Genomic DNA, 27,340 nt, shown 5'->3' with positions numbered 1-27,340 from the left:
CCTCCAAGGCAGAAGTGGCTCTCTCTTCCCACTCTGCTTAGCAATCCCCAGTTTCCAGAAAAGGGGGCATTTTCTTCACTCATGAAGTGGGTGCTCTGAATTCTCAGGGATGAGAACAGGTCAGGTGAGTCCTGCTGTCTCTTTAACCAAGAAAAGACATGTGAGACTCGGAAGGAAGAGGCTTCTCAGGATTCAGTCTGAACTCTGCAGTGGCTTATGAGAGAGACCCTGAGTTAAGCACTGGGCTATCCTAATTCTTAAAATAACCTAGAAGAGGAGATATTGTTATCTTCCTAAGGCCCGGGGGCCAGGAGATGAAGGCCTAGTGGTGGTGCTGGGATTTGAGCCTGGGTCTCCATTCTGCTGTGGTCAAGGGGAGGAAGGGGCTTGTCTTAGCCATTCTACTTTGAAAGAGAAGAGAACATACCTTTCTCCTTGTCTCCCTCCACTCTTGGGATTCACCAAGACCAGCAGTGGGTGGGTGCCCGGGGTGGGGATGATCTTATACTTAAAAGGCAAAAGAAAAAGAAATTAGGTCTGCTTTTCCAGTGATCGGGGGAGACAAGAGCTTGATGCTTAGACAGCTTCGGAAAGGTGGATAGGAAGCAGGCCCAGGCATGGAGGAGAGGTGATCGGGGAGGCAGGTCTTTGTCCACTGGCTGAGTTTTCTGAGGGGCCCAGCAGCTACGTGTTTCCAGCTCAAGTGGCCTTTCAGGGGTGCTAATGGCAATGAGGGTTTGAGATTGGGATCAGAGATGGGGCAATGGCACTGTAGCTTCAAGTCATTCAACAACGGTATGGCATTGTGCCCACATCACAAGATTAAATTCTGTGAGGGACACAACTGAACGCAATCCTAGAACGTGTGGCCATCTGGTCACACACATAAATAAAATAACACTCATGGAGTGAAAAAAAAATCACTTCCACTCTGGCACCTTCTAGATCCACATTTCCAGACCCAATTTTCCTCTTGAGCTTGTCCTGCATTTCTGACTCCCCGGAGCTGCCTTCAAGTTTCCCATCACTACCAGGTCAACATGCCCCAACCTGACTTATCTTCTTTTCCCATCAAACTGATCTTCTCCTGGTTCTGTGCTCCTGATAAAGGTTCTGTTATTCATCCAGCGTTTCAGGGAAGATCATAATCTGCCAAGTCTTCCCCTGGAATGTCCTTTCATCTCTAGCAGCTATCAGGGAACCCATGCTGCTTGGGTGTTTTCCATCCAAGGGAAGTCCTGTATGTTGCCTCCTTCCCAGAACACCATGTCAGGCACACCACTCCTGGGCAAACACCTTTAGTGACACCTCACTGCCCAGGGGATAACATCTGTATCTCTGAACCTGGCATCAAGGCCTTCTGGATCTCGCCCCATTCCACTGCTGTGGTCTCATTTCTTCTAACCCCAGCTGCAGTTCCAGCCCAAACCTGCTTGCACCCTTCAGGGAGTGTCTCCTAAATTGTCTCCCAAGCATCTGATCACCATTCTCCTCCTGTTCTCTACCCTGAAATGCTCATTTCCTTCTTTGTGACTTCTTAAAAAAAAATCCAAATGACTTTTCATCCTTAGGACCCAACTTCAGAGCCATCTCCTCTATGAAATTCCCCTCAATCATGGCAACTGAAGCTTTTACATGTAAAACATGTCATATCTTTTGGAGTTTCTTTTGTTGTTTATTTGTCTTTGTCTTTGACTGTCTTAGGTAAATGTCTCAAGGCATTACCTTGAGGTATCTCTGAACCTGGCATCAAGGATGGATTTTCAATGCTTCAGGAGCCGGGCAGGGTGTGTGTATAACCCTCTTCCCAAGGGCCTCTGGCACCAGACACAGCAGCAGGCAATCAATAAACACTTGTGGATTCAGCCGAATGACATTCTGACTCAGAGGCAGCTCTGCTCCATGTTCAACATCTAACGCCTGCTCTCTCTGATCTTAAACTAAAAAGCCAGCAAACACAGCGTGCCATGTGGTTTGAAGAGAACAGTAGCACTGTTTGTGATTTTTAATAATTCTCTTATCTGCTCAAGGACTTGTGACACCCAGAATCATCTTGGAGCCTGAGGAATAAGCCCTTAACTTCTGGAAGTTTTAAAAGTATTCAGCAATCTATACAGCAAGGGTCCTGCCTGATCAGAACTGATGCAGGACAAGCAGAAGAATCCATGTCTAACAACTGTTATACCTGCATGCTTGTGTGTGTGTGTGTGTGTGTGTGTGTGTGTGTGTGTGTGTGTGTTCCACTTGACTTGCTGCCCTTCTGGGTGTCTAGAGCTTTCTCATCTAATAAGGTTCCTCCATTGTTTCATATTAATTTTTAAATCAAACGAATCTGCACACTCTCATTTAATCTCGCAGCACCTCCAGGAGGTGAGGAGTGCAAGGATTTCCATGCCCCTTTTCAAACAAGGAGACTTAGTTCCAGGATGAAAGAGGAGGCCGTAACTTTCCTATTTCCTTTTCTGGTTTTTTGTACCTCTTCAGGATGCCTTGCTTGCATTCCTTTTGTGGAAGGCAGAAAGAAAAGGTGTTCACTGGTGAGTCTGAGTAAAAACGAATTCTTAAACATACATTGAAGGATTAAGAACTTTTGGATTTGGCGAGCTACGTTTTGACACTTGTGTTCTGGAGACAGGTTGGCAATCTTGGAAAACCTATTGTCTACTTCTAGGCCACACTTTTGTTATAGTTTAGGAGGTCTGCACACTGAAGGCTTATGTAATTTGCTCCCACAGAGGTGATCAAGCCAATTAGACCAGCGATGGGATCAGCCAACCTCCCTTCTCACCACTTGCCTACAGTGTGGCGGTCAAAGGTAACTCCAGAGGCCCGGAATAAAGTGTCCTCCTGCGTGACAGAATTGATCAGATGAGAAAGCAAATGTTGAGTACATTTCCTTAGAACCCAAACCCCGGCCTCCCGGCCACTGTCTTGGACCCATTTGGAATAAGCAACTGGACTGCAATCTGTGAGATACCTGCATTACAAGCTCGCCCTTGGCTGCCATACTGCCATCAGACTTTCCACCTTGTCTGTCCTGTGAGGAGAGAGGAAAGACAAGCATCTATTGAAAGAAAAATAAAAACTTAATATAAGGGAAGAGATCTGGTGAAAACAAATGGCTATCAGCTCTGGAGGCTGAGGTAGGAGGATGGCAAGTTCAAAGCCAGCCTCAGCAACTTAGTGAGGCCCTATGCAACTCAATGAGACCCTGTCTATACATAAAATACAAATAAATAAATAAATAAATAAAGCACTGGGGCTGTGACTCAGTGGTTGTGCACCCCTGGGTTCAATCCCTGGTACCATAAAAACAAAATAAAAAACCCAACAACAACAAATGACTAGTATCAGCAAAGCCAGGTCAGTGTGAGTAGTTTTTCAATGTGGGACTTTGGATTTCAAGAAAGGAACGCAAACCTATGAGTTTCTCTGGGACTCTCCAGGACCCTGTCAATACTTGATCTGACTTTAACCTTGAGACACCGGCAAGGGACACAGGAGGAGACGTTACTAAAATTGGCAGAAATCTAATTTGTTGATGGAGAAGCTTGGACTATAAAAAGCAAGGTCTCACACTAAGCTTCTCTGCTTAGCATTATCTAATGATAAGCATTCAGTCGTGGTTCTTGGTTTTGTATTTATTATTTTATTGAGGTTTACTTAGCTTACAGCAAAATGCTCAATTTGAAATTGGACAGTTTGATGAATTTTTGCATATGTATGAGCCCTTAGAACTGCCACCCCTCCAAGTATAGCCCTGTGTGACTCCAAGATCACATTGGTTTTGCTTGGCTTTTGGATTTTATAGAGAGGGAATCAGAGAGAGTGCCTTTGTTTTTTTGAGTCTAGTTCTTTAATTCAGCATTATATCATTAAAATACTGTTTTTGCATGGGAGCACAATTTGTTCTTTCCCACTGCAATGTGGTATTCCATTACATGAATACCATATGCCTATGGGTCTCAAATTATTTATCTATCCTCCTGTTAATTGTCATTTAGATTTCTTCCAGTTTTGATTGCTATGAATAAAGTTGCCACGAACATTCTCATACATGTCTTACACACATGGAGTAAATGCTTGTACTTCTCAGAAAGATCCAAGAAGATGAATTGTTGGGTTATGGAGTTTGTATGTTTGATACTGCCAAATGATGTTCAAAAGGAAAATTTGTAGATTTTTAGTGAAAAAAAAATAACTGGTTAGGTCAAGGGCAAGAAGTGAGGAATCTGTGGAATGTGGCAACAATTTTAAGATGAGAAAGGAGTTAAATTGGTGCTTGTTTGAAAGAGGAATCTTGTTGGCCTGGTGGTGTGCACTCCAGTAATCCCAGCAACTCAGTAGGGCTGGGGCAGGAGGATCACAAGTTCTTTCCCACTGCAATGTGGTATTCCATTACATGAATACCATATGCCTATGGGAAATAAAAAATAAAAAGGGCTAGGGATGTAGCTCAGTGATAGAATGCTCCTGGGTTCAATCCCCAGTAACAACAACAAAAAAATAAATAAAAATAAAAAAGAAAAAGAAAAGAAAAAGAAAAAGAAAGAAAAGAGAGAAGAGTCTTCAATACAGGAGACCAAAAGTGTTTCAGGTGAGTATTAAAGGAGTTTAACTTTGCTTCTTTCTTTCTTTTCTCTGGAGTGTTAACACACTCCAGTGGAAGGCGTCAAGGTAGGGGTGATCCATGTTTGGACATAGCAGAGAGGTTCCGTAGGGGTAAAGGAGGAGAGAGACCTCACCCTGCTTTAGCTGTACTCTGCCCACAAGGTGCAAAGGGTGAACGGGCTTCCTCCATGGTCCATCTGGACCCGGCAGTTGGAACCAGTTGCATCTGAGGAGTTTTCTCTCACAATCTGGCTGGCACAGCACTGACCCTTTCAAATGCACACTGAAAACACCAACCCTAAGAGTGGCTGGGGAAGCTCTCTGGGGGGCGGGAAGGTCTGAGTGCTGCCTACATCTGAACCACAAACTCAAGAGAAGCAGAGCTCTGGCTGGGCAGGAGGACTTACCCTGGTGACAGGACATATCGAGGTGGGCAGCAAAATATGGTCTCTGAGCTCCCCACCATCACACAACGTCGATAATTCACATTTGCGGTGAAACTGGAGGACAAGAGGGAGAGAAGAGTGAGAATGAGTGAAGGTGATCGAGGAACCAGCAGCTCGGAGGGTGCAGAGGTTTGCTGGGAGGCAAGCTGTCTAATGCCCCCTGAACCGTGAGCACGGCTGGCTCTGGAAGGATTGCTGAGAGTGTATATAGGTGTGTTGAAGGGTGCCAGGTCTGTCACAGGCAGAGAGTGGAGACCAAGAGCCGCCCGCCCGTGGCTACTGGAGCAAAACGGTTATGAGCGGGCCTTTGCCCTGCTCTCCCTGTTGATTCCAGAGCCCTCCTTGGATTTCTGCTCCCCAGGCTTAAAGAGTCTGGAAGGGAGATCCCAGTGAGCAAACTTGTAAGTAAACCCTGCAACTCAACCTCTGCATTCTGAGTTCTGCAGTCTGGTTTGGAGACACCTCCTCTTGGAGGTTGAAACCTGATCAGGGGACAAGACATGGCTCTGAGTTGGATGTGGCAGGCAGGTGGGGCAGCTCAGTGGCTTCTAGAGGGGCTCCAGAAGGGCTGTGGACTCTATCTTATGCTGTGGTTAGTGGCGGCAGGCAGAGGCCCCTGGACCAGGCAGTGAGGTTGCTGCAAGGAAAGTGTCTGGGGGAAGGTGCCCCTTCCTCTGGTGCCTCAAGGGGCAGGCACTCTAGTGGCTAATTCCTCTCCCACTCTGGCAGTGCCTTGGCCTCACATAGGTGAGGGAAGTGCATGGTCTAGCCTATTGTTCCCAGCTGCCTGGGCAGGCAGGCAATGGGCTGGGCAGCTTCTTAAGCAGTCCTTACTCCCGTGATTCTGGGGGTGTCCCCTCTCTCTGGGCAGCTTGGTAATTGATGGGAGCACCATTAGACTGAGGGCATGAAACAGAGGTTCTGGGGCCTTCCTAGCTTTATTAGCCTAACTCAGTTGTTCTCTGGTGGGATGTTCACTGCTCCCAGGCTGCAGCTTGAGCTAAAAAATCACATGGAAAAGAAGCAGGGCCACCTGGGCACCAACCCACCGTCATCCGGCACCACACGCAGTGCCGCGCGGTGACACTCTGGTAGCACTTGATACTTTTGTGGCACCGGTCACACTTGACGGAGGAGTTCCCTTCCACCCACGCGTGCTGCATCACCTGTGGGAGGGAAGCGAAGGATACCAGGGAAGGCAGCAGAACCATGACCCTGGACCGGGGCTGCAGGAGGGTATGGGAGGAGTCAAGGAGGGGGGAAGGCTCTTTCCTATTTAGATGTTCATAGGATGCTGGCTCCCTCTCTGCCTGACCACCATTGTGCTAATCAAAGTAGATGAAAAATCACTGCATCTGAGTTTTGAATTGCTCATTTGCCCTGGCAAGCAGCCAGAGTGAGCAGCATCTCATCTGGAAGTCCATCTGTCTGTCTTGCAGAATTCCTCGCAGAGTGATGTGCTTGCATGGACCCTTTTCTAGGAGGCAGCACAGAGCAGGGAACATGGGAGGGCCTGGGCTGCAGACAAAACTGGTTGGAGTCACTGATTTTGAACTTCACAGCAGGGTGATTATTGACCAGTTCCTAGACCTTTCTGAGTCTCAGGTCCTTCATGTGTACAAATTGGTATGATACGTCCCACTCCTGAGTTTGTTGGGAGGATGCAATAAGAAAACACACTCAGAAGGGCCTCCCTACAACAGTCCCCATCTTTTGAAGGTGCCCACTGTTGGATAACTAACTCCCTCCCCACTGCTCAGTCTGAGCTGCTCATCAGAACCATTTAGGAATTTTCTAGAAGTCATAGTGCCCACCCCACATTCTGAATGAATAAGTCTCTTATCATTAATATGTTCTAAAGTGTTCTGAGTGGTCATAACGTGCGGCCACGGTTGAAATGAACTCTAGATGAAGCTTAGACAAAAAGTCCAAGGAAACTAGTGAGGGTCCTAGTTTCACACCGTTTCCTGGAGAGCTAGCTGTACTCTGCTTCCTGCCCAGGAAGTGTACCCAGGGGAGGTTAGCAGCTTGGGAAGCAGGAGAGAATGTCTGTAGGTGAATGTGCATGTATAAGTACTGCTAAAGTAATGGCCCCTGACCTCCATCCAAGAGCCAGAATTACCAGCTGGCTCTGCTTGCAATGCCACAGGACTTCTCAGATTTCCATCAAGCTACCCTGAGCTGCAGAAGGAAGAGGATGTGAACCTTGGGGGAAGGTAAGGGTGAAGCATTGAGTGCCCAACTTCAAGCACAGTATTAAAATACATGAAAATGTACGAGACTATCCCATGTTTGTAATAAATAAGAATAAATGTTTTAAATTACTTAGCAATTAAATTGCTTGATGGCTCCCACTCTGGAATGTTTTTGGTAAAGATAACAGTTCCAAAAGTTGTGTCACACTCAGTTTGTAGCTTCTCACCTTCTGCCATATTGATTGTTGATAGAGCTAGGTTGGTTAATGGATGTGTCATCTATATGATCACATTGAATTTGCTCTCAGATCATTGTTATTTCTATTTTGCAGAGAGAAAAAGGCAAGGCTTCAGGGAGGTTAAGTGACTGGCCCTAGGTTCCAAGGCTGGTAAGTGGCCAAGCAGGGACCCACAGACAGGTCTCTGACTCCAAGTCCAGGGTTGTCTCCCCAGTGCCACATTGCCTTCTCTAGCCTCTCTGGGATCTGAAGAGATGGTGAGGGACTCGGGGTGTCCCTGCAGGCTCAGAAAATTGTGAATGTGCCCTGTTGGCCTCTCAGTGACCTCACTCTATTCTGAGTGGCAGGCAGCCAGAGTGCAGGCACAGGGCCTAAGCCCAGGAGGCACACCAAGTGCCTCGGTGGAAAGCATGGGCATGGAAAGGGGTGTACATGGGGTGGTGTGGAGGGAGTAGACAAGAGGCCATGCGGTGTCCATGAGGCATGCAGAGGAGTCCCCGGAGGTGCCCTTCTCTCTCAGGAGTACTTCCGTGGGAGGGGTGGGTACTACTCCCACCTGCTAAACATCTCCCAACTCAGCTTCCTCAATAGAATCTTCCTTTTGCAGCAATGCAGAGTGCTCTGCCCTTAATTTTAAGGACACTCAATTCCAGACTCAGCAAATGGCACCACTCAATGGCCAAGAAAGAAACCTGGGAGCCCTACCTCTTCCCCTCTTTCATTCTCTCATCACATCACCAAGTCCTGGTTACCTCCAAATTACCTCTCCTTAGTCAATGGAACAGTCAATACTCAATGATCTGCATGGCCCCAGGATGTCAGCACAGACATGGCCTCAGCCATGCAGACCCCACCCAGAGGGGCCCTCAATGCAACACTGACTTTTGCTTTAATTATGCCAAGAATTTCCCCCGAGGTGATTTCTTTCTTACACCATGCTCAGAACAATTTACCTGACTTGCAAATTCAATCACTCCTTGATTGAAGCTCTTTGAGGACCCTGTGGCTGCACAGAAAACTCCTTTCCAATTCCTGAGCTGACCTTACAAGAAAGACCACTTCCAGGAAGAGTCTCTTTCTGAATAACATCTCCTGTCACTTCCCTTTAAGCACCCTCTGTTCCAGCCCCACCAAACTAAGTACAGATTCCAGAATAAGTCATGTCCTGGGCCTTTACACACTCTTTCTGCCTGGAATGCTTTTACTCTTCAATACCTCTTGAAGTCCTCCTGATAATAGCTTTAGGGCACAACTCAAATGCCACCTCCTTTGTGAAACTTTCCCTGGCTCCTCATCCGTGCCTCAATCGTATGTTCCACAGAGCCTTATCATGATGGCACACCTCACTACTGTGCACTTGCTGACGTGTCTGTCCTTCCCTGTACACTGGGCAGTGCTTGAGCAGTCTGGGGACTTCCTCTTATAACCTGCGTGCCCCCTAGCACAGTGCAAGGCAAGTGGTGGGCACCGGGGAGATGCTGAATGGATTGATGGATGAATGGGATGATTTAAGGGTGATCCTCAAAGCAGAGAAGGGATGGGAGAAAGCTCCCAAAGCCCCTCCTGCCCAGGACTCTGTGTGATGGACATGTTGCTCCAGATGCAGCATGCAGTAGAACAAGGCACCAGGTGTCACCAACCTCGCCGCTCCTTTTGGCTTTTGAGCACGTTTTGACACACCCAGGAATGTTTTTGGATACACAGCGCTCATGGACAGTGTATTTACAATCTACAAAGAAAAAAAATAATAAGAAAGATATTTGAGTGACTCTCTAAGGAAGAGCCATCCCCCAACCTCCCAGCCAAGGCCAGTATCTCCTGCTGGATCTCCTCCTGTGAAGGGCTGGGGACATGTGGAGCTGGCCTCGCCTAATGGACATTCAACAGCCTCCTACTGTTCCTTGAGCAGAGTCCCCAGTCATCTTCCAGTTCTGCTCCTGTGCCTCCACCTGGGAACACTGCCTTCCTCTGTGAGCAGTGAATGCAGCAGGGAAATGTCCCCAGAAAGGGGAGAGTGAAATGTCATCCTGCTTACTGTGCCCATGTCATATCATGGCATGTCAGGGAAGTTGGGGAGTGGACAGAAAGACCAGGGGTCTCTGGGAAGGCAGGCCAGGCTTCATGTCTGGCTCTGCCATTTGTAAGTCCACGTGTTATTGGGTAAATTGTTTTATCTCTCTGAAATTGAGGGTTTTCTGCAAAATGGGCATAAATAGTCTTTTTCTTTGTAGGGATTTTGGCAGCATTAAATGACATAATTTACGTGAGGCACCATGTGCCTGGGTCAGAATAGCTATTCCAAATTACCACTGTTGTTTCTACTATTATGCAAATAGCAAAGGTCCACAGGCCTGGAACTTAAGAGGAATGAGAACTGGTCAATGCAAAGTGCCAAGAAGGGGGATTTGAATGGGGCAAAAGGTCACTGGACACCTTCTTTAATTTGCTGAGGCCTGATCTTGATGGACAGCAGGCCCAACTCCACTAAGATGTCCTTTTGCTGAGGTCACATGTGCAGGTTAGAGGATCTGGATCACATGAAGGGACTTCCTTACTCAGTCTTTTTTTTTTTTTTTCTTTTTTGTTCCAGGGATTGAACCCAGGGGTGCTTAACCACTAAGAAACTTCCCCAGACCATTTAAGACAGTTTTTAGTTTGAGACAGGGTTTTGCTTGGTTGCTGAGGGCCTCACTAAGTTGCTGAGGCTGGCGTTGAACTTGCGATCCTCCTGCCTCAGCTTCCTGAACTGCTGGAATTACAGGTGTGCACCGCCTCATCCAGCTCCGCACAGCCTTTGGTAGATTTCAGCTACTATTGATGTCCCTGTCTCGAGGTGGTTGGCAGGGCTGTGGTGACCCCTTCAAAGACTTCTTGTGGGAGCCCCTTTCTCCCTGCTCCCCATATCCCCTTCTTCCCTGTCACCCTTTCTTTCTCTTTCTTATTTACATGGTTCTCCTGTTCATCCTTCCAGTCTCTCATTCCCCTTTTTCTCTCATCTCTCATTTGGGGTTTTTTCTTTACTAAATGGGTTGTCAGGTGAAACAAATGTCTCGCTTTAATTCTGATTATATTTTCAGAATCTAGAATGCATTGTTTCACTAATTCAAAGCTAAGCCAAACAAAACAGGTTCCTTTGAACATAAACATTGACTAGAAAACCCAACGAAAATCAGTATGAGATGCTTTTGAATGACATATGAACTTATTTTTTTCTAGGGGATCAGTGGCCCATTGACTCCAACCCTACTACAGGTCTTGTCCATTTGATGCTAAGATAGCACATACAGGCCTTCTTTACCCCTGCTGCTGGAACAAGAAGAGTGGTCCCTCAAGCTCAGAAGCAGAGAGACCTCGATTTTCCCTAGAATGGCCTGACCAACATGCACAGAGCAGCACAGCAAAGTGGAGAAGAGGTTTAGGGGAAGTTTACTCACAAATGCAGCAGAGGCCTTGCTTCCGCACCCCCATCAGCATGATGTGGCAGAAATTGCAGTAGGTTGGCTTCTTAAAATGCTTCATGGTCCAGGCATGCCTCCCGTCCCCTTTTGAGCCCTGTAGGGGTACAGGAGGTGAGACCCTGAGCTTGCAGCCCCAGCTAGAGGAAGTGGGTGAGGGTGCCTCCTGCATGTTCTTTTTTCTAAACAGGACTCTTGTATATGGAAGGTAAGTCACTTATTTTTTAAAATTGTTTTAAATTTAAATAAAAAGTTCTTTTTGTGTTTCCTAAAATTAGCAAATATTAAAAACAAGAATGGGAGGGGGGATTAAATAAGCCCTCTTCAAATGGCCAGTGGAAGTGTAAATTAGAACAATTTGATCTATCTACATACCTACCCACCTATCATCTATGTCTATCTCTGTCAACTGTCTATCTGTTAAATGTTTACAACTTTTGACTTGTAATTTTCCCTTCTGGGTCTCTCTCCTAAAGAAAGACAGATGAGCATTTTTGTGCTCTGCTGAGTGTTTAACCCAGCATTACTTAAAATAACGAAAAACTGGAATGTCCTAAAGTCTCCAAATTACTAAAAGATTAATTGTAGTACACCAATATGACTTCATGTTAGAGGGCAACCAAAAAGTCATTTAAAGAATTATCTAATGGCATGAGAATGTGTTCATGATACATTGCTGAGTGAAAAAAACCAGAAGGTAAATTTCATGATATATATATATATATATATATATATATATATATATATATTTTTTTTTTTTTTTTTTTTGTAGCAGGGATTGAACCCAGGGACATTTAGCCACTGAACCACATCCCCAGTCCTTTTAAAAAATATTTTATTTAGAGACAGGGTCTTGCAAAGTTGCTTAGGGTCTCACTAAGTTGCTGAGGCCAGCTTTGAATTTGTGATCCTCCTGCCTCCAGCTTCTGGAGCTGCTGGGATTACAGGCATGCGCCACTGCACCCGCTTGATGACATATTCTGATTTCAGACTTTGTGAACTAAGATATTTGATGGAAAGGAGTTTCACTGATCTGTCAACAGAGGTTAGCTATAGCTGACAGCATTGTGCATTATTTTGTTCTCTAGTTTCTCTTCTATATTTTCCAAATTTTCTACTCTATATACTAGTGTTCGAATAGAGAAAAAAATAGTTTAGTAAAAATAATGTGCTCCTTGTACAATCTTTCTGCACACAGAAAAAATAGTAAAGAGCAAGACACAGAAAGAGAGGGATCATCTCCTCCAGATTTGGCTCAGAGGTGAAATCATCTTCACCCACTACACAGACCACGTTCCACACAATCACACATCTTCTGGGGAACACTAAGTCTCCCACCTTGTGGCCCTGGGAGCTCAGTGTGGCTCCAGGCTGTGGCTTCAGGACACCCTTCCCCACATATACTAGTTCTGAAGACTCCATCACAAGAGTATCTCTGGGACTGGTCTGAAGGGAAAAAGTATGGTAGGTAATAAGGTGATGGGGTCCCACAGTCAGGGACATACAGTCCAATGTGCAGGACGCAAGTCCAGACCTTACTTCTGTCCACTTATGCCCTTGTACTGGTCACTGTGGTCAGTCCTACTTCTGGCCCCACATCCTGCTTATGGTCTCTCCAGCAGCCCACATTCTTTTCCAAATGCTGGTCTCTTCCCCTGGTCTAGGTGAAGCTCATTCCTTCTCACCATCTCAAAACCCGGCTTCTTCCAGACCTGAGTTTTACAGAATTAATGTCCCTTCATCTAATGTCTCCACTTTAGGAAAGAGATACAAATGGATAATGATTTACCAGATGACTGATTCATTCATTCAATCAGCAAACATCTATCTCAAGGTTTTATTTTTGCAAGAATTAAACTAAATAATGTAAGTGAAGCTCATAATCCACTGCCGAGTACATTAACATTTTTATTAAGTTCCTACTCTACAACAGCTATGGAGACATGAAAATAAATAGAGTGCGTATTTAGGAGTAAGGAGATTACATTGATTCCTAATCTACAGAGGAGAAACAGAGACTCTTGGACTATAACTAGCCCAAGACCATCTAGAGAATAAGTGATGGGGTCAGTAGTTGAACTGGGGGGTCCAGCTGGTCTCGGAGCCCAGACTCCTTCCAGGCTTCTCTCCTACCTCCACCACCCAGGGTTTTCCTTCAAGGACAGAAAAGAAATTACAGCCCTTTTCAGAAGATGCAGCTTCTTCATGCATCTGAAAGGACTATCATTTCATCTGAAAATACCCTTATTTGCTAAGTCAATCAGCTGGCTCGGCTTTCTCAGCTGCTGCTTTTCTAGATACAAGAAACCAATGGACAATGACTTGGAGCCAGGAAATGTTTCTGCTTAGGTTACAGCACCATCATGTGGTTTTTTCATTTCTGCACACGGGAGGCTGCAGAATGTGGCAGTAGCCTTCAGGTTTTATGCCACTGCTACAATTTCACCCAGAGAGAGAGAGAGAGAGAGATACGTTTTACATATGTCCTGTTCATGGATCCCCAGACTCCTCAGTGATCATCTGTGGAGGAGGCCAAACAAGCAATAGGACATTAAAGACATTTACTTAAGGGACTGGGGCTGTGGGCTCCGTGGTAGAGCACTTGCCTAGCAAGTGCTAGGCCTGGTTCAATCTTCAGTACCACATAAAAAGAAATAAACAAAATAAAGGTAAAAGGAAAAAGATGTAGTCATTGCCTTAAAAATGTTTTATTTAAAGTATATATTTAAAAATGAATGCAGGCCAGGCGAGGTGGCTCACACCTGTAATCCCAGCTGTTATGGAGGCTGAGACAGGAGGATTGTGAGTTCAAACCCAGCCTCAGCAATGGTGAGGTGCTGAGCAATTCAGTGAGACCCTGTCTCTATATAAAACACAAAATAGGGCTGGGGATGTGGCTCAGTGGTTGAGTATCCCTGAGTTAAATCCCCTGTATCAAAAAATAAATTAAGAAAGAAAGAAAGAAAGAAAGAAAGAAAGAAAGAAAGAAAGAAAGAAAGAAAGAGAAAAAGAAAGCATAAAAGCTTTTGAATCAAATTTGCTTGTATTTTCACTTGCCACTTTTGCTGATACAAATTATGATCTTCTACAAGGCTGATTTAGCATTTGGAAGAATGTTGAAGAAATAGTCAGGTTCTCTCTCCTCTAGCCAGAAAATAGTGAGTCCTCTCATGCAGAGATGGTGGTATTTTGAACCTCACCAAGTCCAAATAGGGCAGAAAACAGAAATGGGTTCATTGTGACGACAATGTCCTATCTTCATTTCCCAAATGAGGAAAACCAAACAATGGAGTTGGGATAGCACCCAGGCAGAACTTCCATTTTGATGGAAGTATTGATAGAAGAAGCTTACTCATTTGAGCATCCAGCTCATGTGGGTTCTTATACATATTGTTTCATGTGGGGTCTGATGTTATGGAATGTGGCAGGTGGCCTCTGGTGCAGACCTGGTGTGTGCCCTTGGGTGAGTCCTTTACCTCTCTAGACGTTAGTTTCTAAAATGGAAGGGACAAACCAGGGATGACGAGGTCTTTTCTGTCTCTAGGGCTCTAAGGATTAAGAAAGGAGTTGTGTAGATCCTGGTTCCTTGATCACCACTTAGCACTTGGGAAGAACTGGACATGCTGCAAGATAGGGCAGGACTCTTAGCTCCTGAGCTTTGGAAATTAAGGCTCCACTCTAGTCGTGAGTTGCAGGCCTGTGGGATGGAGTTATGGGCCATGATAGTCAGCTTGAGGCTAACCCAACTTCACTTTCTATTTTATTTCTCTCTATGATACTTCAGAAGTCTCAAAGGAGTGGTCACACAACCTGTATGACTGTTCTGGTAAATCCTTAATGTCACCATTTACCTTCTACAGGGTAATTTTCCTCCCTCAGGTATGGAAGTTAGTGTACTTGGTAAATAAGCAAAAAAATGCAGTAACCCACTGGGTCAGATGCAGGCTATTATAACCATTGATTTCACATTAAGCCATTACATGAATCCCCTCCTATGATCCAACTGGGAGATTTCCCTGACTTTTCTTCCATTTGAATCTTTGATCAAGTTGTTCTGCCTGCATAAGCTTTCTCTTCTACCATCTTCTACCAGCCTCATCATACCCAACCTTGACAGCCAGAACAAACCTCCTTCTAGGTCCTTCCACCTGATCATTATTCTAAAGAATGTGCTATCAAAATCTCACACATTCTTCTTGGTCCACACTCCCCCCACCTCCAGTTTCTTCCTATTGTTTTTACACTTATATGCGGGGAATTAGAAAGTGCAGGGTCTCTGGAGTCAGATACAAATCCTGGTTCTTCCTTTGCTTCTTAGGATCAGAACCTCAGTTTCCTATCTACACAAATTGGGATAAAAGTACCTACCTTATCTGGATGTTCTATTAAATAAGAGATCATTAATGAAAGCCACCCTGTAGCAGATCATCATTCTTTTTCCTCTTTCCCTCCTTCCCTTTCTCCTCCTTTCTTCTATCCTTCTCTAACTCTTACCATTTAAAAATATAATTTGTTGAAAAGATGGGAATCTTCCCTGAGGTTTTGTTTGCTTGGTACAAGAGGTTGAACCCAGGGGCACTCAACCCAGAGCCACATCTCAAACACTTTTTTATATTATATTTAGAGACAGAATCTCACTGAGTTGCTCAGGGCCTTGCTAAGTTGCTGGGGCTGGCCTTGAACTCATGATCCTTCTGCCTCAGCCTCCTAAGCTGCTGGGACTACAGGCATGCACCACAGCACCTGGCATCTTTCTTAAAGTTTCTCTTCTACTTTTCCTGGTTGAGCATAAGCTTTTTGCAGGCAAACATCATATCTGTGCTTCTCACAACATGCAGAATAATGTTTTTAATTTATTAACAACTTAGCAAATGTTTACTGAAGGGACGAATATATTTGGAGCATGAATATAGGTAAAGAACTGAGGACAGAAAGGACTTTTGAGCCAATCCAAGGGCATGACAAGCCCATTGGGAAGTCTGGCTTAGAAACTAGAGACATTAACATGGATTCCAGTGTTCCAAGATGGCAAGGACCTTAGAACTCCAGCTTATCGACTTACAGAGTCATCCATCCCCAGGAGGACCAGCAGGGGGATAGTGGTCATCCCTCCGTGGACCCACTCCTGTAGAGACACAAAGCCATCCTGGTCGTAGTCCATCCCTTGCAACATCTCCTTCAATATCTGTGGAATCCAGAGAGTGACAAACATGTCCATTTTCATCCTTGATTTTTCTACCTCCCTCTGGCCGCTGCTTTCTTTTTCATCCTATATTACTCATTTTCTGTTTTATCCCTTTCCCCTCTTATTCAAAATGAGTAGAGCAGGGAGGGACAAGACTAGAAGTGAGGGGACCAGGGTCCTAAGTCCGACTCTGTCTTGATCTGACAGTATGGCCTTGGGCACATCACCCACCTCTTTGGGTAAAATAACACTACCATTGCAGAAGTGTAGGAAGGATTAGAGAAAATATGTACAAAGCAACTAATATAATTCCTGGTCCATAAGAAACCCTCACATGGAGTTAATGATTGTTATTAATATTACCTGGTAATTGAGAAAAATCTCTAAAATTGTTTCTGGCTCAAATTCTCTGATCTATGAATTCTTGCTATAAGATTTTAGCTCTGGTGGAAAGGTTAGAGGAAGTTATGATTTCTGTCATTTCTACACTTTTTCTGCTGCCACCTACTTTTTTCTTATCAGAGAAGCAGCATAGGACCCCAAAGAAGCTGTCAGTAAGGGAGCACCTGCACAGCCAACATTGGCACCCATGTCCTGAGTAGGTCCCACTCTTATTTTGAAAGCTCACTCCAAAGTCACCCCCTGCTTACAGAAACTCACAGGCCTTAGCTCCGTGGGATCCCACTCCAGATACTGGGCAACATGCAGCATTTGATTGACAATGCGATCCATCTCCTAGAAAACATCAGGGGAGAAAATATCAAGGGGTGATCCCAAAGAGATGTTATTAAGAGCAAAACTCAAAAGTGAGTCAAAGAGCTTTGTAATGTTTTTTTTTTAATTATTTTATTGTTGGTCGTTCAAAACATTACATAGTTCTTAATATATCATATTTCACAGTTTGATTCAAGTGGGTTATGAACTCCCATTTTTACCCCGTATACAGATTGCTGTGTCACATCAGTTACATTTCCATTGATTTACAAATTGCCTTTCTAGTGACTGATGTATTCTGCTGTCTATCCCATTCTCCACTGTCCCCCCTCCCCTCCCTTCCCCTCCCCTCCCCTCCCCTCCCCTTCTCTCTCTCCATCCCCTCTACTATAAATCGTTTCTTCCACTTATATAATTTTTCTCCTACTCCTCCTTTCCTCTTATATGTAATTGTGTATAACCCTGAGGCTCACCTTCCAATTCCATGCAATTTCCCTTAACTCTCCCTTTCCCTCCCGCCTATCGAAGAGCTGGAGAAGAAGATTAACTTTGTAATGTTTTGAACAACCAATAATAAAAAAAAAAAAAAGTGAGTCAAGTGGGAAGATGGGCAGGACAGAGCATGAGAAGAAACCAGTGTTTCTTTACTTTTTTAAAAAGTTGTTCCAATATACACTCCCAATCACAATCTAAGAGGGCATGATACGGGATTGATCGATTGTAGCAGTGCTGGGGATTGAACCCAGGGCCTCATGTGTGCTAGGCAAGTACTCTACCACCGACCTACATCTCCAGCCCAGAAACTGGCATTTCATGAGGAGCTTACTGTGTGTTTCTGTCTTGACCACAGAGCCAATAGATGCTTATAAGAAGCATATGGTATGCAGAAAGCTCTCTCAGCACTGACTTCCTCCTGGGCCACCTTCCTTCCCTTATTCTGTCCTTTAACTAGAAAGGCATAGAGAGTCCACCTGCTTTCTTCCACAAATACAAACCAAGGAGGTTGTCACACCTTATCATTAGCAACTTGGGATCCGTCTCCCCTCTCTTAGGGGTCAGTTTCACTTGATTACTATACACTGAAATTTAGATTCATCCTTTGCATCATGGTCCAGCTCTGAACCCAGGACTCTATAAATAGGAAGTTATTGAGGGATGTTTGCCTGGTAAGTGAGCTTTTAGTTACCAAGGCCATACTTCATCTAAAAGATTTGTTGAGTGCTAATGAGTCAGTGTACAGAAAGCCCTACTGGAACACATCAGACTGAGAAATTATTTGGTGTCAAAGTTAGCATCTCATGCGTGGGCACCATCTAAGATGTTTGTAGTAAGATTGTTCTGGGGGGATGTGTGGGTGGACTCAAGCAAGGTTGAAAAGTATTACCTCCATCAGGGTGAACGCCAGATCAAAACAACAAGCTAAACCCCATTAGGGATTTAAAAATTACATTTCACTTAAATCAAAAGAGTAATCTATAGGAAAACTACAGGATAGGGCATTAGGTGAAGGCAAGGAAGTGGGCATAAATGTGGGGGTCAGGGATTGGCAGAAGTTCCAAAGGAAAATAACTTGTGAATCTACTCGGGTCCAAGATTCAGTGAGAAAATATGATTCAGAAAGTGAGGAATAGATCCAGTTGTGGGCTGTGTAAATAAGAGAGTGGGCGGATTTCGGGAAGAACTGGTTTTCCAATGCCTACCCTGGTCAGGCCACAGTTGGATAAAGGGTCATGGAGTGGTGGGGTCTGTTGTGTGTCATATTTTAAGAATGGTATTGACAAACTGAAGCTTGTGCCAGGCAGGCGTTTATGAGAAACAATGTATGAACAGGGACACTTGGAGAAGATGTTGGGGAGATGCGACAGCACTTCAAAGGCCTGTTGCATGGAACTGATTTCCACTTGTCTTGGTCAGCTACAGAGGGCAGAGGGAAGCTGAAGGATGGAGAAAAGGAAGAATCCAGGATCAGACTATACTTTGGCCTCCCTGTCGGGCTGGGGAAGTGTGAAGAGCATCAGGTCCTAGCAGAGAGACAGAGAGATGCCTTGAGTGCAGGAAGGTAGCTCTAACAGTCACCCCAGCAGAGAAAGGCTGTCTCGAGTCCCATCACGGGGATGGTTCAAAAAGAAGATGGAAGTCCATCAGCCAGGGATTCCAGGTGGGAAGTTCAACATGACAATTCTTTTCAGACTTGTTTCAGTCCACAAATGTCACCTGGAAAATATATCCGGGCTGGGCGTGGTGGTGCACACCTGTAATCCCAGTGACTCAGAAGGCTGAGGCAGGAGGATCACAAGTTCTAGGCCAGTCTCAGCAATTTAGCGAGGCCCTAATCAATCTAGTGAAAACCTCTCTCAAAATAAAAAGGGCTGGGATGTGGCTTAGTGGTAAAGTGCTCCTAGTTCAATCCCTGGTACTGGGGACAGGGGAGGAGAAAATAATACATTAGGAATTGAACCACTCTTGACCACTGACAGTGCTTCCACTCCGTGCACGGTTGCCATGATTTCATGCCTTAATTATTTTCATCACCTCCTAACTGGTACCCTTGCTTGCAACCCCTACAGTCTATACTCAACACAATAGCTCAAGCAAGCCTGCTAAAATAGAAGTCAATCATGTCATTCTGCTCAAAATCCTCAATGGTTTTCCATTTCTCCAGAGTAAAAGATATACCCTCTAATCACCCAGAAAGCCTGATGCACTTGGTAAAGTCCCCTCAGCACCATTCCATATCTTCTCTGATCCTATCTTCTATTACTTCCTTACTCTGACTCATCTGTTCACTCACTCTGGTCCAGTCACACAGGCCTCCAGTGAGTCCTCTAACACCCAAGCACCTCTCAGGACTTCTGCACTGGCTGTCCCCTCTGCCTGGAGGCTCCTCACCTAGATGGCCTCATGACTGACTCCCTCACCTCCTCTAGTCTCTGTTCAGAACCTCCTCCCCAGGAAGGCCCCTTGACAACCTTAGCCAAAGGTGCAACTCCCTCCATCAGCTGCCTCTCCTGCCTTTATTTTTTTTCTTAGCACAGATCCTTCCTATGCTGTTTAATGTCAATGCTTGCACCCGACTGAAAGCTGCCCGAGGAGATGAAATTTTGTCCATTAGAGACATTGATGTATCTCCAGTGCTTAGAATAGTGCCTGACATCCGGGACACTCAGTGACCAAATGCTTGCTAGTCTGGAGCTGTCTGGTTGTTCCCTCAAATGCCTCAACCCACAGCACTGCCATGTGGCTGGAGGAGTCCCACACAGGCACCTGGGTTTCAAGGGAGTGGAGATAATTCTGTTGGTTGGGTGGACTTGTTCTCTTCCATCCTGTCTCTGGTCTGACTCAGCCCTTGCATTTCAACCTCACAGCCTTCCCATTACTGGGCCCTGATTCGAGGTGCCAGTCATGGCCATAGGGTCTATCTGATGTTGTGAACCTCCTTCCCTTTCTACTTTCTTCCTTTTCTATTCTTTCTCTCACTTTATGGTCCCTGAGCTGTCCCTGACATTTGCTGAAGGGGTGAGGTGAGTCACAACCTTTCTCAGGTGCAGTGGGATGGGATCAAGTGCTCACAGCAGGCAGAACCAGCTGTTAGCACTGGGGAATGAGAGGAAAGCAAGGGTGACAGCAAAGCACACCGGCGGTCACCTCCTTTCCTCTCCTTCTTGCCCTGGTCTTGTTGCCTCAGTGGCCCCCTCCCCTTGGCTGCAGAAAATTTCAAGGGAAGTTTGTGAATGGGGAAGTTAAATTAGATGAAATACTAAAACATCTCTGCAGTCCGAGATTTTATGATCCCAGGCTTCTGCAATGATAAGATAAATTGGGCTTCACCTTCTTTGGAAGTAAAAGGCAGGGGTTCAGCTCAGATTTCTGCAGCCATTATTAAGACATTGTAATTCCTATAAAGATGGAATGGAGAATTTTCAGATTCTTCCTCCACCTGCTCCCCGATACCCCACCCTTTCTCAGATCCAGCAGGGATATTTGGAGTGAGACCTTACCGCTTGGTCCAGGAGTCCGTTCTCATCTGAGTCATAGAGACGAAACATGACTGCAAGAAACACAGAGGTCAGGCTTGAAGTGTCCTGGTCAGGGGCATGCAGTGCATGCTGCTTACTCCCTGAACAGATGGTTGAATAACAGAAGAAGGATGGAGCTTCCCATTAACCTTGTGCTGGACTCTGGGCCCAGGTGACTGTCTAACAAACACCTCTTTAGGGTCCTACTGGGTATGAACCATAGAACTAGAAGGAGCTGAGGGAACAGCCCCACCTTCAGTGATGGGCCATCGGGCAAGTCTTTCAACCTTCCTGTGCTTACATGTAAAACAAGAATAATCCTATCAAACTTCTAGGGTTACTGTGAGATGAAAATGACAAAATGCACTTAAACCAAGTAGCAAATATAAGGTGTTTAGGGATGAGAGTATTACTGTATTGGCAATAGTTGAGATTTCAGATTATTACTTCCCAAAAGGCACATGCTTGGGTTTTTAAAAGAAAGCTTGTTCTCAGTCACTAAAATTAGGGAAAGATTTGAACTGATGTCTTTAAATTAAAAATGAAAATGAAAAGACTCTACAGAATATGTGGCCAAATTACTATAACCCAAATTTGCAAGGAAAAAAATTGGCAAAATGGAGAGGGAAACAAGAAATTAAAAGAGAAGAAAGAGACATAATAACCAATGGCAACATATGGACTTTCTTTAGATTTGGATTCAAAGAAACAATTAAAAATACATACATAATTCAGAAAATGTGAATCCTGGCTGAATATTTGACAATAGCAAGGAATCATTGTCTTTAGATGTGATAATAGTGATGTGGTTCTATTTAAGAAGGAACCAATGATTTTAGAGGCACATGCTGAAATATTTACAGATGAAATTGTATGATTCCAGAAATTTGCTTGGAAATAATTTGAAGCAGAGGGAAAGGTTGGGAGGTATTAACAAAACAAGAACGACTAGAAGTTGATCTTGTTGGAGCTCAGTAAGACCTATGTGTGTGTTCACTACTCTTTACCTATATCTGTTTTCAAGGTTTTTTATAATAGGGCTAGGGTTGTGGCTCAGCGGTAGAACACCCATCCAGCATGTGCAAGGCCCTGAGTTTGATCCTCGGCACCACATAAAAATAAATAAATAAAATAAAGGTATTGTGTCCACTGCAACTAAAAAGATAAATATTTTTTATAATAGAAACTTTGAAGTTTCTTTACTTTGCCGTTTCAAGACTCAGACTGAGAGTCACTAATATGAAGAATTTGCTACCTTCACTTTGGTTATTAGTAAACATAATGCCTAAAACCCAGCTCAATGTTGAAAATGATTTGACATTTCACTTTTAACATTAGCCAGCAGAAAACAGAAATCTGCTACATTTGCTACCAAATTAGCACTTAAGACTTGCAATTGTTAACACCTCAAACCTATGGGGGAGATTTTAAGCTGGGCTAATGAGCAAACTGTTTCATTTTGTTTTTGGCAGGGTTAACCTTTGGCAGACTTCCTGTGCTAATGTTTAAGTTTGGTTGGCTAGTCTCATTACTAAATGGAATTTCAACATTTGCTATAAAGTATATGTTTTTTCCTTCCTGTCTACTTAAGGTACCAAGAGAAGCAAAGACAATAGGTACTTTTTAACAAGGTCCCATCATCCCCTGATCTGAAAAGCATGCCCGCAGGCTCAGAGGCCAGTGAAACAACTCCTGGGCCGAGTCCTCTTCAATCTGCAGGCTCTCTCTGCCCCGGCTCTTACTGTCTTCGTGAAGATCTGTTTTTGAAACCATCTTTGTAGCACCATGAAATCAAGTTCAATTCCAATTAATTAATCCCCTTTCTCCAGAGACCAAAGAGCTTGTGGGTAGAGAGTGAGGGAGAAATGGAAATAAACCTTACCATGACAGAGGTCTATTAGAGACCAAGGGAGAGGGGAAAAATTCCTCATGGTTAAAGAGTCACTTATTTATGAATTAGGGGAGGAAAGGAGGTCAGATATTGAAGATTTTTTCCTTGAAAAATCCATCAGAGGAGGAAGCAGCTTTTGAGTTAGAGGCTTTCAGAAAGCCCTGCCAGCCAAGCAAAGGAGTCTTGACCCTTGGATGAGCACTTCTACCCTTTCCAAATTCTGGTTCTCACAGCCAACGTCTTAGATGCCCTTCTTACCCTATATATAAGTGACACTGTGTCTTAGGGTGGGTTTTAGGAAACGTTCCCATCACTGCTGGCAGTAGGACAGAGGAACCTCCCCCAAAGAGGTAGGACCCATATGACCCATATCCATGAGCCTAGATCAATCTTCAGTGTGTTAAAGAATGATTGACAGGACCCCAGATCCTCCTCTAGGAAATAACCAAAGCTCCCTTGAGAGGGTGAATACTTACACTCTAGTTTATCTTGAGGTCTCCCCGTCTCCAGCAGGGAGAGGTAACACACCACATCCTTCAGGTACACTATGGGGGATTCCGGGCTTGAAGATGGAGCAGCTGGTACTCCCAGGGGGGTTGCAGCCACTTGGTTTTTAGATGGTGCTTGCTTCTCCACCATTTTCAAGTCTGCAATGGGAAAAAGGAGAGCATTCAAGGACACTTTCTATTTAGTACTAACCCACTTTGTTTCCCCAGTCTCTTCATGGTAGAGATTAAGAATTTAATATTGGTGTCTTCAAAAGCTTGAGTTACATAAACATGATCAAATCAGTGGTCCTAGAGATCCAGTTAATGGAGGTCATACTCTCTGGACTTTATTCTGACCCTTTTAAGAGTCTATTTCCTTGTAAGAAATCCATCTATTCTTGGTAACTCTTCAGAAAAAAATGATAGTGACTCTTGATAATATTAATAGTCTATAGGTGAGTGTCATTTAGTTTACTTTTTGGGAACACACTCAACTTGTAGAAATAATTTTGGCATTTCAAGATGGAAAGTCATCAGTAGTCACCAATAGACTCATACTTTTATTCTTAAACTCATTTAAAGACAAAGAGATGAATATTCAATAGAGAACAGTAGAACTGAAAGTCGAATAATTTCCAGAAACTAGGAAGAACTCTGACTAATTGCAAGCCTAATTAGTTGAATAAAGAAAATGTAGAACATGACTTATTGTTAGTTTGGATCTGGAAGTGTCCCAAAGGCTCATGTATTGAGGACTTGGTCCACAATGCAGCAATGTCAACAGGTGGGGCTTTGGGGCAGTGACTGGGTCATGAAGGCGCTAATCCCATCAGTGGACTAGTCAGTCTATTGGTGGGTTCAAATTGAAAGGAAGGTGGCAGAAACTGGAAGAGGTGAAGCCTCATTGCAAGGAGTGAGTCCTTGGGAGTGGTGCTTTGGGGACTATATTTCATCCACCAACCTCATTTCTCACTTCAAGGAGGTGAGGCCATCTGTTCCAGTCCTCCCCTGAGATGACGTTCCACCTCACCACGGGCCCAAAAGCAATGAGGCCAGGCAACTATGAACTGAAACCTCTGAAACTGTGGATCAAAATAAATCTTTCCTCTTTTGCTTTTCTTCTCAGGTATTTTTGTCACAGCAATAAAGCTGACTAATACACTTATTGTAACCCAAGAATACAGTAAGTTTTCCCTCTAAAATTTTCCCTCTTAGAAGAATTCTTTTCCTCCACACTGTGTTCTAGTTCAGAAATATAAGATCTAATACTAATAAGAAAACAGAGCAGCTATATTTTACTGTGTGAATTCTATTTTTTTTTTTTACTTTTTGGGGGGAGGGTACTAGGAATTGAACCCAGGGGCACTTTACCACTGAACTACATCTCCAAGCCTTTTTTATTTTGAGACATAGGCTTGATAAGTTGATGAGAATGGCCTCCAACTTGAGATCTCCTGGCTCAACCTCTCCAGTCGCTGGGGTTACAAGCATGTGTCACTTCATCCAACATGAATTCTATTTTTTGAGATATCTTGAGTGTCTTCTCTTGTTCCTCAGCCTCTCTACTTCCATACCCATCAGAAATGACCACTTTATACCCAGCAGGAGTGTACAGCTCCCAGAAAACAACTAACCAGGGAAGAAACAGAAGACTGGCAGTAGGAAATACATGTTGTGTGTCATAAAACCACCAAGTAATACAACTTTTGCAAGTGATGAGTGCTGAAGATGGAGAGAGAGAGAGAGAGAGAGAGAGAGAGAGACACCACCTTGATAGTGACACCTGCTGGAAAAATCCCTGTGACCTGTACAGTCTTCATTCAGAGAACCAAAGAGCCAAGCAATGGGGGTCAACGTTCCATCTCGGTCTAGAAGACCTGTGCTAGATGGAAGCCTGCCAGGTCTTGGGGCTTAGACTGTGAGTCTGAAGGGAGTCAAAAGGATAGTAGGGGAGACAAATATACTCTGTGTGCTATAAAGGACTCCAGGAAGAGACTAAGATGGAGCTTGTAACAGCTACAAAATAAGGAAAGGATGTTTCATTCTGAAGTCTTGGGGGACCAGATCTTTGAACATAATTTTCTATTGGACAAGACCCTCAGTAGGTATAGAGAGATACAACCTTTATGAAATTAGAGTAGAAAGACTCAGGGGTGAGATGGAACTACAACTAGATGAGATAAAAACTGGGATAGTGAGATAGGGAAGGATTACAATAAAATTATATATGCAACAGAAATATTAAAATAACCAGTGAAGGAAAAGTCATGGAAAAATATAGCAATAATGTAGAAGACAAATAGAGAAGTCCTTTGTTCTGAGTTGTTACTTATACCCCAAGTTTTTGCTATATCCTCAGATTATTCATCCATTAGAATGTTATCAATGATTTCAACTTTGACTAACATGCACACACACACACACACACAGAGAGAGAGAGAGAGAGAGAGAGAGAGAGAGAGAGAAAGAGAGAGAGAGAGAGCGCACCTTGATAGTGATACCTGCTGGAGAAGTCCCACCTGAAACATCTAAAAATTGGAAGAAAACATGAAACAATAATTCCTAGGGCATTAATAACATGTAACAGCAAATAGTGATTCCTAAGAAGATGGAAAACAAATTAAATGAGCCCTACAACTGTCACATCTTACTATTTGGAAAGAATTCCTGGGCTGTGCTAGGGGAGGGGAAACCCAGGCAGACCTGGCTGTCTCTCTGAGCTGAGATGGGGTTGGGAGAATGGGGAGCCCAAAGTGGCAGAGGTCATACAGCAGAACATTGGAGCAGAGGAAACTTCACAAGAGAGAATTTCAGACATATATAGAAGGTCCCCTTTGTAGAACAGCATTGTTACTCTCAATTTTTCAGCTGAGTGGTAGTTAGCACTATGGTGTGAGGAAGCTCACTAGCTACCTGAGGAGGGGAAAGAACCGGGATTAGAAAAACAAGCTCTGCAATGCAAGGAGAATCAGGAATAATGTCTATTCCCATCATCTAGGTAGATAACCCCAGTAACCCCCAAATCATCAGCAGAGGACTCAAGAGTTTTTCCTTAATAGTGAAGCAATATTGGCCTTTCTGTTTCTGCCCAAGAAACTTAAAAGCTAGACCTCCCCTACCAAATTATTTTCAAGTAACCTAACTATACCCCAAAACAAATCTGTCAAAATGCAAAAATATATGGTACTTAACATTTAGAGAAGGAATAACATGAATTCTACAGAAATTCTCCTAGAAAATTTAAGAGGTAGAAATTCTACCCACTTTATTAGACCAGCATTATTCTAAAGCCAAAATTGAAGAGGATACAAGAAAAGAACATGCATATCAATGAACATAAGTACAAAGTTCTTAATACAGTTTTAGCAAATTGAAGCCAAAGAAATTAAATGAGACCAAAAGAAATAAGGAGATAGGTTATGTTCAAGGATTGGAAGCCCCGTTATGTTAAATGTTAGTTCTTTTTGATCTTGAGTTAGGGAAAGATTTCTAAGATATGATACCAGAAGCTCAATTCATAAAAGACAGAAAATTATGAATTGGGTTTCATAAAAATTAACTATTTTTCCTTCAAAGATAGAGAATGAGAAGACAAGTCACTGAGAGGGAGGAAATATTAGCAAGTCACAATACCTGGTAAAGAACTTGTATCCACAATATGTAAAGAACTCTTAAAACTCAATGCAGCCCAATTTAAAAATGGGGAAAAGAGTTGAACACTTTATTAAAGAAGATATACAGCCGGCAATTAAACATATGAAGAGATGTGCAACATCATTGGCCATTAGGGAAATGTAAACAAAAAACCACCATGAGATACCACTACATGCATAGAAATAACTAAAAATAAAAAGACTGTCATTAGCTGTTGAGGAGATGGAGCAACAGGAATTCTCACATATGGCTATTAGATATGAAAAAATGTTTTGACCACTTTGGAAAGAGTCTGAAAGTTTCCTATAAAGTTAAATGTATACCAGTACCTAGTATATTAGACCATTCATTCTATTGCTTGCTATTTACCCAAGAAAAATGAAAGTTGTCCTAACAAAGACTTGTACAAGAATATTCATAACAATTTTATATGTAATAAGAAAGAA

The 27,340-nt window shown here is 43.8% G+C and overlaps 1 protein-coding gene across 1 annotated transcript in view; it reads right to left on the bottom strand.

Moving 5' to 3' along the window:
* Positions 1 to 27,340, bottom strand: part of DGKG (diacylglycerol kinase gamma) — a 188,457-nt gene that overhangs the window by 105,139 nt on the left and 55,978 nt on the right. Inside the window, exons 6-15 of the mRNA XM_081302353.1 lie at positions 23,229 to 23,399; positions 20,844 to 20,893; positions 16,792 to 16,866; positions 16,009 to 16,131; positions 10,926 to 11,043; positions 9,132 to 9,220; positions 6,107 to 6,223; positions 5,019 to 5,111; positions 2,978 to 3,037; positions 428 to 507 (exon numbers count right to left, since the gene is read on the bottom strand). Coding sequence (XP_081158479.1) covers positions 428 to 507; positions 2,978 to 3,037; positions 5,019 to 5,111; positions 6,107 to 6,223; positions 9,132 to 9,220; positions 10,926 to 11,043; positions 16,009 to 16,131; positions 16,792 to 16,866; positions 20,844 to 20,893; positions 23,229 to 23,399 — 976 coding nt within the window. The remainder of the gene's footprint in view (positions 1 to 427; positions 508 to 2,977; positions 3,038 to 5,018; positions 5,112 to 6,106; positions 6,224 to 9,131; positions 9,221 to 10,925; positions 11,044 to 16,008; positions 16,132 to 16,791; positions 16,867 to 20,843; positions 20,894 to 23,228; positions 23,400 to 27,340) is intronic.

The sequence above is a fragment of the Spermophilus citellus genome, assembly GCF_964194105.1.
Source record: "Spermophilus citellus genome assembly, chromosome: 7".
Lineage (NCBI taxonomy): Eukaryota > Metazoa > Chordata > Mammalia > Rodentia > Sciuridae > Spermophilus > Spermophilus citellus.
Note: the sequence above shows the minus strand (reverse complement) of the source record. Positions and strands in the feature narration are given on the sequence as shown.